The following is an 11,693-nucleotide window of genomic DNA, read 5'->3' as shown; positions in this document are numbered from 1 at the left end:
ATTTAGTATATGGGGTGTAGATCTATGCTGCTGCCACTGTGGATGGTGAAGGAAGTGAATTTTGAAGGTGGTGAATAAGATACTGCTTTCCTGAATGCTGAGGAACTACTTGAGTGTTGGGGCTGCAATTAGCCAGGTGAGTGAGTATTCCATCATATGGGCTTTGGGGAGTCACAAAGTGAGTTGCCGCAAAATCCCTATTGCTTCTGACTTACTCTTGAGGCAGCCATGATTTGCAGGAGCCAGTGTTGGACCGAGGTGTAAAAGTCACACAACACTAGATTATAGTCCAAATAAACCTATTGGACTATAACCTGGTCTTGCAGCAGCAGTGCTTATATTATTACTCCAGATCAGTTTCTGGTCAAAGGTAACTCCTAATGAGATTCAACAATGGCAATGCCATTGAATGTCATGGGTCCATTCTCTTGTCATTGCCTGACAAAATGTTACAGAATGATGGATCACTGACCTAAAACATGAATTCTTTCTCTTTCCTCACCTGCTGCCAGAGCTAACCATTTCTAGTATTTTATGTTAATCCGTGGTGGTAGATACTTTCCCTCTTTATCCATTCCTTGGATGACTGCATATGTTTTACAAAGATAGACACTTGCAGAATTGGCAAATATAACTTTTTATGATGTGATTTAATTTCCTTTTATAAGAACAATAAAGTGATATTGTACTTTATTCAGTATTTATTAGAACAATCTTGTGAAATGAACTTATTTGCTCTCACAACTGATTAGAGGATTCATTAATGTTAATTAGTCTCTGGAAATCCTGGAAAAAGGGATACACGTCTTGTAGATTGACTTGGGTGGTTTCAGACTGAATTCAAATGTCCACCTGGAGGTGGAGAAGACTGGAATCTGTTGATTTTTTTTAATGCCTAAGGAGGCAGCAGTTTGGGACTCGGAGGAATAATTATCGAACAAATCCAAGTGTTAGCCAGGACAGAGCTCCGCCCTCATGAGGTCTGTTAGACAAGTTTCCAGGAATTCACTTTCTGCAACAAGATTTATTCCCCAGCTGTTGGTTATCTACTCTCCACAGCAGCTAAGACAGTTATTGTGACCGAACCAATTTCAGAGTGGGGTAAGTAGCACAGAGCCAGTTAATCGAGGCGGAGGTTTGACTGAACTCTGGACGGTCTACGGTACAGAGAGATCACAGGGAATGAAACTAAAGAGAACCCTCTGTTCCCTCAAACACACAATCCTGGTTTCTGATGAAAATGTGACAAATGGTGGCGATATCAGAATATTTCTGTATAATTTTAAGACAGTTTGACGCCATATGGTGCAAAGAGAGTGAGGGCAGTCTGTGTGTGGGGGAAGGAGGGAAAGGGTGGATAAAGAAAAGGAGGGAGGAGGCGGAGAGGAGAGAGGAAGTATAGAGCTGGGGTTGGACAAAGGGAGGGAATGGAGAAAGGGAGTGAGGAGAGGTTGGGAAAAGGATGGGGAGGGGCTGGAGAATGGGAGAGAGGGGAGGGATTATTGATGTGGCTTATTTATTTTAGAAAAGTGTCTCAGGTACAGGTTAACAATTCTGTCTGTATTCGCCAACATGTTGGGACGGCACCACCCCAGAGAAAATTCTAAAATAGAGCTCTGGTCTCAGCAGGAAGTCTTAGATAAATATTTATACATTGTGAATACTTTCAACCTTGAGAATCTCTTCCCTGACGTGTCTAAGACCAGAGGGAATTAATTTAAGGTGGTTTAGAGGAGATCTGAGGAAAATGTTTTCACCCAGAGGGTGGTAGAAAGGGCTTTTGCCCGAAACGTTGATTTTGCTGCTCGTTGGATGCTGCCTGAACTGCTGTGCTCTTCCAGCACCACTAATCCGATATATAGAATGTGCTGACTGAGAGAGTGGAGGCAAGTACCCTTGCAACATTTAACAAGCACTTAACATTTAACAAGGATGTGCACTTAAAATGCCAGGACGTAGCAGACTATGGAGCAAATGCAGCTAAATAGCGCTAGTGTACTTTGGTGTTTGTTGATGGGCCAAAGGGTCTGTTTCTGCACTATATGACTATTAAATCATGCAGAAAGTACATTATTTGAATTCCAAAAGTCTGTTTCAGATAAATGTCTTCTTTTTCATACATTCCAACATGCCCACGTCTGTGGGACATGTCTCCTGGGAAGATAGGGGGAATGTTATCTTCTTTCTGTAGCATCTGCTACTCTCTCAGCCTTGAGATTCTCATATCTATATCTGCTGGTAATTTTCCTTACACTTACAGGATTACATGTGCCTGCCACCTTAATACACTGTTCTTAGAATAAGGATAAATAAATTATGTATATGTACAGACTAATTATTTCTACTTATTTCTAATAATATAACCCTTTATGGCTAAACTTAAGATTTGACAAATCTTCCACAAGTAAGTTGATGTGGGTTTAACCCATGCCATTCCAATATTTCTCCCTAAAAGGGGCACATTAGATGGTGGGGAGAGGGAGGGGACAAGAGAAAGATGACATGTGTGGGAAAGGAAATGTTGAGAAATAATAATGGGAAAAGGAGGGGAGGAAGAAGGGGAACATGGGAAAGCGATGGAGGGGTAGGAGAAAGGAGACTTGGGAAGTTAAATGGGCGGTGGATGTAGAAAAGGAACAAGACAAGTGGGGGAGGGGAGGAGAGCAAAGATGTGGGTGATGGTGAAATGGGGAGCAGAAAGGGAACCGAAAGAGGAGGGAGGAAAGGAAGCGGATGTGGATGGTGGGAAGAGGAGGTGCATGAAGGAAAATGTGATGTGGTGAGTAAGAAAGGGGAGATAATGAGGGGTGATTGATGAGGAACCCCAGTGGAGAGCATGGAAGGTGGAGAGAAAAGGGAGAGGAGAGTGAGGGAATGTGGTGGGAGAGGCTGAGGGGCATTAATGCTGGAGGAAAAGCACAAGGAGCAGAGAGGATGGGAAGGGAGGTCAGGCAAGGAAAGGGGAAGGGAGGGGATGAACAGTAGGCCAGAGGGAAACAGGATGGGGCAGAGGGAGAGAAGAGAGGAGGTAGGGATTAGGGAATTGAAACAGGAGTTTGGGGGACAAGGAAATGGGGAGGGGAATAAAGGTGTAGGGGAGGAGGGTAACAGGAAGGAAGGGGATATGAAGGGTGGGAATGGACATGGCTGAAGTGAAATGGGATGTGATGAGAAGGAAATGGGGTGTTGGTCAGGATATAGCAGATGGGAGAGAAGGCAGGTGGAGGGAAGAGTAGGCAGGCTGAGGGAAGACAGGCCAAGTATGGAAGGGGAGAAAAACTACAGTGAGATGAAGGGGATGGGGAAAGGGTGGGAGAGATGGAGAAGATAAGGGGTATTATACCTCATTGGAGGATCATGAAAATCAAGCCCCTCTATTCCTGCCTTTGTCATGAAAGTTTGATATTTTATAGAAGTGCTTAATAGGCAGAACTTACTTTTGGCCTGATCAGGGCAATGTCTTGACCAATAAGGAAATTAAAAATTAAAACAGGTTTGACAGGAAGCTGTCAGTCATCAGTAACTGCTTCTAGCAGAGACCCATGACAACCAATCAGCACTCTCCACTCGCACAGTATCAATATTGTTTTCCTTTTACTTTACCTCTTGGCAGATGTTCTGATTCTTGCAAAATATCAAGCTTTGACATTTTTGTCAGCAATCTGTACTGTCAAATGCTATAAGTTTCAAAATTTTATTTGGAGCATCTGATGTTCATCTTTTGCAGAGAATTTGATGCCTTTCTCATAGTACTGTGTGCAATTTCCCCGGAAAGATGGGTTCCTCAACATCTTCCAACACGACTGTTCTATTTAAGAAGGAGGATAACTTCGGGTATCGAATACCTGCATTGCTCCACATTCCCGATACAGATGTGCTTTTGGCAATTTCTGAGAAGAGATTGGGTCCCCACGATGAAAATGCTGATACACTTATGCTCCGAAAGGGCACATACAATAAGTCTTCAAAGAATTTTGAGGTAAACTGAAAGAAACATATAAAAAGCCAGAGCATTGTGTTTAATATTTGTGTTGTTAGTTAATTTAAAAGTAACTAATGCTCAAACTTTTTTTTTTGATTGAGAGACAGTAACAATTTGCATCCCTGGATTTTTCTTCAGGTGAACTGCTGCAATTGAAGATACTGCCTTCTCATGGCTTTTAGGGACGGGCAATAAATTATGGCATTTTTAATCCCATTTTTAATTGGGATTCGACTTTAGATTTTTAAGTAGAGGAGATGGGATGGGGAGAGGTATAACCTTTCATTTGCATTGCATGCTGGATCAAACCATGGACAAAATCTATTTAAGCCTGAGTGAACTTGCAATCTTAATTTACATATTTTACAAATTAATGAAGGAATGACATTATGTCTCAGCTGTCTGTTATCATCTCCCCTCACAGCTTATTTTCCTTCCAGTAAAAGCTGCCTGGAGTTTGACATTTGGAGTGCAGGTTAATTTATGGTCCAGATATCTCCCTTTATAAAACCGACTTCCCATGGGTATCTCATTCACGACCCTGAGGATTGCTCAGTCCTTTGAGTATAGGAGTTGTGAAGTCATGTTGAGGTGTACAAGACATTGGTGAGGCCTCTTCTGGAATACTGTGTCCAGGCATAGTCACTTAGTTATAGGAAGGATATTATTAAGTTAGAGAGAGTTCAGAAGAGTTTTATCAGGATGTTGCTGTGAATGAAAGATAGACTGGGACTTTTATCACTGGAGCGTAGGAGGTTGAGAGGTGACCTTATAGAGGTTTATAACATCATGAGGGTGGGTGTCTTTTCCTAAGGATGAGGGTTGGGTGGGGGGCAGTTTCAAGACAAGGGATTACATTTTTAAAGTGTGAGAGAGAGAGATTTTAAAAAGATAAGCGCAATTCTTTTACACAGGATGGTTTGTGTGTACAATTAACTTGCTGAGGAAGTGATGGATGTGGGCAGTGTTACAAAATGTAAAAGACACTTCGATAAGCACATGCATAGGAAAGATTTGGAGGGATATGGGCCAGGAGCAGGCAGTTTGGATTAGTTTAGTTTGGGATCATGTTCGGCATGGACTGGTTGGATGAAAGGGTCTGTTTCCGTGCTGTATGACTTTATGAATGTTCAGCCTTGATTGCTAAATGACATTGAATAAATCTTACCTTATAGTGCCTTTAAAATCATCCCAGATGAGATTACCTAATGTATTTGTTTTGATCTGTGTAGAGGCTATTAAGGTTTCATATTCAAAAAATAGACTTATTTTGAAATGCCAGATTATTACCAAGAGAATAAAAACACAAGATTCCACAGTTTATAAACAACTAAATACATCAAGTGTCCATTTAAAGTTGTTGTTATGGTTCTGAAAATCATGATTTTAAGTGAAACTATTTTAAGTGGATCATAAGTTCTGAAACAAATTTATATGAGAGCCAGATTTGATCTCCTTCAGACTTTTGAGTAAAAACTGTATAATTCAAATCCTATACTATAAGAATGATGATTTATTGTCACTGTACTCTACAATGAAAAGTTTCAACAATCTGGTGCCATTTTGAATCTTTTGAGAATAAAAATATAGCTGAAAGAGAGTAGCATGAATCCTGAGCCCTGACCACCTGCTACTACACAGTATGTACAGCACTCTGCATTCTTAGCTGAAATAACCTGCTCAACCAAATATACAGGAAACTATTCTTTAAAATATTTCTCTGCACAATACCTGTAAAGGTGGTTTTAAAAACTCAGCTGTATTTTTAAATGATCTGCTACTTTCTAGTGACATTGCAGGGAACTGCAGTGTCCTGGACAAACTGGCAAGCCGAAATGGTGAGGGAAGTAGAACTAAATGAGAACAAAGTTAAAGATCACACAACGCCAGCTATAGTCCTACAGGTTTATTTGGAAGCACTAGCTTTCAGAGCGCTGCTCCTTCATCAGGTAGCTGTGGAGCAGGATCACAAGACTCAGACTTTATAGCAAAAGATCACAGAGTCACATTTTATAAATTCCTACTTTGGAAATAGAACCAATTGGACTCAAGGTTAGGATACAGACAGAATCTAGCCTCACACCTTGAATGCATTCTCTGAGCTGAGATGTCACCCTTTGTTATAAAACCTTACGTTATCTCGAGAATGTGATTTGAAAGAAGTTCTGGGACTTACATATTAATGAATGGAAACCCGAAACCCATTCTAAAAGATGAAAGACTTAACAGCAATACATCATATCAGTTGCATGCATGACATTGTGATCTTTTGCTATAAATTCTGTGTCTTATAATCCTGCTCCACAGCTACGTGATGAAGGAGCAGCGCTCTGAAAGATAGCACTTTCAGATAAACCTGTTGGACCAGAATAACCTGATGTTGCGTGATAGATGAGAACAGATAAGACCAGGTAAAGGGAGGGACAGGGCAGCAGGGCGCAAATTCGAGGTGAGTGATCAAGAGCTGAGTATTTGCCTGGAGGATATACTGTAAACTTTACTGCACAGTTACAGAAGTAAGATGATCATATACTTTCTTGCATTCAGAAATAAAAGTCAAAGGAGGATTAGCAGTTTTCTAGTGTGTGATAACAAAAATGTTACAATGACAGAATAAAATCCAATATTATAATGGCGAACCATAGGTTTCTATGGAAGAATGGCAGTCCTCATCTACAATTTACTTCATATGTTGAAATAAAGATTGTTGTAAAGCATAGAATTCCAGATGACTAGTAGATCAGAATATTAGACTTGAATACAGTGAACAGCAAAGAGTGACAACAAGAATAATAAGGTGGGAAATTATAGTGTGAGAGAATGTTAGCTAGAAATATAAAAATTTAACAGGTGTTTGAAAAAGAAAAGAGTCTGTAAAGTCCTGGGTCTGGGAAATTAATTATGGAAGATGGAGAAATGGAGTATAAATTGAACGTTTTGCTTCTCTTCACTGTAGGCGATACAAACACCACTGAATCAGAAAGTGAAAGGGAGTGAGTAACTTAAAAAATTATAACTTCCAAGGAAAGGGTGCTGAGAAAATGTTTTGAAATAGCAAATATGAATCCTCCATCCATTCAAAAAAAAAGTCAAAGTATCAAGTGGCAAGTAGTGCATACAGAAGTTAAGGTTCGGGCCTCAATTACTTGTATATCAATGATTTGGATAAATAGACTGAATGCACAGTGGCTAAATTTAGTAATGGTACCAAAATAGTTCTGAAAATAAGTTGTCATGAGGCAGTAGAGAAGCTGTAATGGGATATGGACAGGCTTAGTGAGTGGGAAGAAGATCGGCAGATGGAGCAAAAGGTGGGAAAACGGGATCTTCTCCAATTTGGCAGGAAGCAGAGAAAGGGTCAGATTGTTTAAATAGAGAGAGACTGTAGGATGATTGCAAGGGGATTGGAAGATCAAACTATGGGTGTTTCTGCTGACATTCATTGGGGAAGCAGCAACTGGAGTGGTGTGTACAATTTTAGGCCCTTTTTATGAAAAAATGTGAAGGCATTCAAAGCAGTTTAGAGAACAAGGGAGCTCTGTCATGAGGAAGGGTTGGATGGTTTGGACCAGTTCCAACTGGAGTTTGGAAGAATGAGATGGTCTTATTGGAACAAGTCAGATCCTGGGTGCACGTGACAGAATAGATGTTCAAAGGACGTGGCAGACAGTAGAACCAGGGGATAGACTTGCCGAAATGGTGAGGGAAGTAGAACTAAATGAGAACAAAGTTAAAGATCACACAACGCCAGCTATAGTCCTACAGGTTAATAGGAAGCACTAGCTTTCAGAGCGCTGCTCCTTCATCAGGTAGCTGTGGAGCAGGATCACAAGACTCAGACTTTATAGCAAAAGATCACAGAGTCACATTTTATAAATTCCTACTTTGGAAATAGAACCAATTGGACTCAAGGTTAGGATACAGACAGAATCTAGCCTCACAACTTGAATGCATTCTCTGAGCTGAGATGTCACCCTTTGTTATAAAACCTTACGTTATCTCGAGAATGTGATTTGAAAGAAGTTCTGGGACTTACATATTAATGAATGGAAACCCGAAACCCATTCTAAAAGATGAAAGACTTAACAGTAATACATCATATCAGTTGCATGCATGACATTGTGATCTTTTGCTATAAATTCTGTGTCTTATAATCCTGCTCCACAGCTACGTGATGAAGGAGCAGCGCTCTGAAAGATAGCACTTTCAGATAAACCTGTTGGACCAGAATAACCTGATGTTGCGTGATAGATGAGAACAGATAAGACCAGGTAAAGGGAGGGACAGGGCAGCAGGGCGCAAATTCGAGGTGAGTGATCAAGAGCTGAGTATTTGCCTGGAGGATATACTGTAAACTTTACTGCACAGTTACAGAAGTAAGATGATCATATACTTTCTTGCATTCAGAAATAAAAGTCAAAGGAGGATTAGCAGTTTTCTAGTGTGTGATAACAAAAATGTTACAATGACAGAATAAAATCCAATATTATAATGGCGAACCATAGGTTTCTATGGAAGAATGGCAGTCCTCATCTACAATTTACTTCATATGTTGAAATAAAGATTGTTGTAAAGCATAGAATTCCAGATGACTAGTAGATCAGAATATTAGACTTGAATACAGTGAACAGCAAAGAGTGACAACAAGAATAATAAGGTGGGAAATTATAGTGTGAGAGAATGTTAGCTAGAAATATAAAAATTTAACAGGTGTTTGAAAAAGAAAAGAGTCTGTAAAGTCCTGGGTCTGGGAAATTAATTATGGAAGATGGAGAAATGGAGTATAAATTGAACGTTTTGCTTCTCTTCACTGTAGGCGATACAAACACCACTGAATCAGAAAGTGAAAGGGAGTGAGTAACTTAAAAAATTATAACTTCCAAGGAAAGGGTGCTGAGAAAATGTTTTGAAATAGCAAATATGAATCCTCCATCCATTCAAAAAAAAAGTCAAAGTATCAAGTGGCAAGTAGTGCATACAGAAGTTAAGGTTCGGGCCTCAATTACTTGTATATCAATGATTTGGATAAATAGACTGAATGCACAGTGGCTAAATTTAGTAATGGTACCAAAATAGTTCTGAAAATAAGTTGTCATGAGGCAGTAGAGAAGCTGTAATGGGATATGGACAGGCTTAGTGAGTGGGAAGAAGATCGGCAGATGGAGCAAAAGGTGGGAAAACGGGATCTTCTCCAATTTGGCAGGAAGCAGAGAAAGGGTCAGATTGTTTAAATAGAGAGAGACTGTAAGATGATTGCAAGGGGATTGGAAGATGAAACTATGGGTGTTTCTGCTGACATTCATTGGGGAGGCAGCAACTGGAGTGGTGTGTACAATTTTAGGCCCTTTTTATGAAAAAATGTGAAGGCATTCAAAGCAGTTTAGAGAACAAGGGAGCTCTGTCATGAGGAAGGGTTGGATGGTTTGGACCAGTTCCAACTGGAGTTTGGAAGAATGAGATGGTCTTATTGGAACAAGTCAGATCCTGAGTGCACGTGACAGAATAGATGTTCAAAGGACATGGCAGACAGTAGAACCAGGGGATAGACTTTAAGTACAAAAGCTGTCTGAATTAACGTAGAAATGGCTGACTTTTCAAAGAACGATGAAAGTGGGGTCATTGAATACTTGAAGGCAGATGGAGTTAGATTTTTTGACTAACAAGGGAAATAGGTTGTCATCAGGGATAGATGGGAATGTGGAATTGAAGCCAAATGAATGGGCTATTCCTGCTCCTACTTCATACATGAGAAAGTGGAATGATTAGAATTTGTTTCCAGAGCTTCAGAGCTGGTGGCAAGTTAATGTAATAACCCTGCCCTTACTTGATTTGCTCTTGGTTTTATTTTCGCAGTGGGATGATGTCACATGTATTGAGTCTGCACGACTAAAGGATCATCGATCCATGAATCCTTGTCCTGTCTATGACAAAGAAACAAGCAAGATCTTCCTCTTCTTCATTGCTGTATATGAAGATATGACTGAGCAATATCAAATAAGCTCTGGGAGAAACGTCACACGACTTTGCTTTGTCACCAGCATGGATGAAGGAAAGAGCTGGAGCCCTCTTAATGATTTGACAGGTTGTCAAATACATCAATACATTAAAAATTGGGCAACATTTGCTGTGGGGCCAGGACATGGTATTCAACTCCAGTCTGGACGCCTGCTTATCCCAGCCTATGCTTATAAAAAAAAGCCCATTGGCCAATCACATGCTTTTACCTTTTATAGTGACGATCATGGAGAGATCTGGTGTGTTGGGGACTTCCTTTCCAAAGAGGAATGTGGTGAATGCCAGATTGTGGCAATGAATCAAGGGAATGAATCTGAAATTGTTTATTGCAATGCTCGGAGCATGAAGCGTGGTGAACACCAGTATCGCGTTCAGGCTTTTAGCACAGACGGTGGAGGTACTTTTACAGATGGGTGCCTGGTCAAAAAGCTAGTTGAACCTCCAAACGGTTGCCACGGCAGTATCATCCACTTTCCAAAATCAAAACTTTCACAGGTCAATGTTTATCCTGCCATTAAAAAACATAATTTTGAGCAGGAGAAAGATGCATCAAAACTAACAGAGGATTTTGAAATTATATTATTCTCGCATACAACAAGCATGGAATCACGTAGGGATTTAGGAATCTATCTCAGTACTTACCAAGGTCATCCACTGACCTGGACGGACCCTTGGATCATTTGTCCCGGTCCCAGTGCCTACTCAGAACTGGCTTTTATTGAAATTCCAGGGATAGAAATTCCTCTTGTTGCCTGTTTGTTTGAATGTGGATCCACATCTGAAAGTGAGCAGATCTCATTCACTGTATCCCAAGTTGATGAGATTATTCAGAACATTCTAGAAATAAAACCTCAGGACATATCCTTCTCACAGGAGAGGGACCAGCTTTGTTTCTGTACTCTCTCCTGATAGCCCTTCATCTGAGGTGCTTTCTGTCTTAATTAAACAATGCAAGGATATTATAACTAAGCAGATTCCTTCCCAGTAGTTCAGTTTGACAAAAGCAATGTAGTTGCCCTATATATAATGTACTGCAAATGTTACCAAACCCTATTTGCTCTGTCTCACATTTCTCTAGTCTGTTACTAACCACACACCCCTGAACCCCAATGTGCAAAGCAAATGGTTTTATTCATCTGGAGAAGACTGTTTTCCCTTTTAAACAAAAGGCATTTCATTTTTAACCTGCTGCATGGTGTGCTTGTTGCTTATTGGAATATTCACTAACTCCAAGAATGTAAAACTATTGGGAAGGAAAGGCCTGTGCTGTATTTGCTTATGATGCTGTTACAACCCTGGTCAAAGTTGGATTGGAAGAAGTACCAAACATACAGAAAACCGATCACGCCACTTGTACAATAAAAGCAGATTTGAAAACTGATTTGTGGTGTGACGTTATTGATGCTCTTTTAGATTTTTTTCATTCACAATATAGACCACTCCTCTGGAATGATTAAGTCTATAGCTTGCCTTCTTATCCGAGCATTGATATGCTCTTCTTGTCGGATGTGGGAGTTTAGGGAGAGTTTACGTGTTACTAAGGATTATATCTGCAATAAATGCCGTTGGTTGTGAATCCTACCAGATCAAATGGATTGGTTGGAGAGAGCGTTAGAGGCAATGAGGATTTTTCACGTGTAAGGGGGTGATTGGTGGCAGTTACAGGATGGGAGAAAAGTTGCAGATACAGTCATAT

The 11,693-nt window shown here is 40.3% G+C and overlaps 1 protein-coding gene across 1 annotated transcript; it reads left to right on the top strand.

Annotated features, from left to right (window-relative positions):
• Positions 1 to 689: 689 nt before the first annotated feature.
• On the top strand, positions 690 to 11,378 carry LOC140491544 (sialidase-2-like). The gene is made up of 3 exons (XM_072589877.1): positions 690 to 1,101; positions 3,728 to 3,979; positions 9,836 to 11,378. Exons 2-3 carry the CDS (start codon positions 3,776 to 3,778, stop codon positions 10,904 to 10,906), a joined length of 1,275 nt encoding a protein of 424 aa, XP_072445978.1. The 5' UTR covers positions 690 to 1,101; positions 3,728 to 3,775; the 3' UTR covers positions 10,907 to 11,378.
• Positions 11,379 to 11,693: the final 315 nt, after the last annotated feature.

Source organism: Chiloscyllium punctatum, chromosome 2, assembly GCF_047496795.1.
Source record: "Chiloscyllium punctatum isolate Juve2018m chromosome 2, sChiPun1.3, whole genome shotgun sequence".
Taxonomy (NCBI): Eukaryota; Metazoa; Chordata; class Chondrichthyes; order Orectolobiformes; family Hemiscylliidae; genus Chiloscyllium; species Chiloscyllium punctatum.
This window is presented reverse-complemented; position numbering and strand designations above follow the sequence as displayed.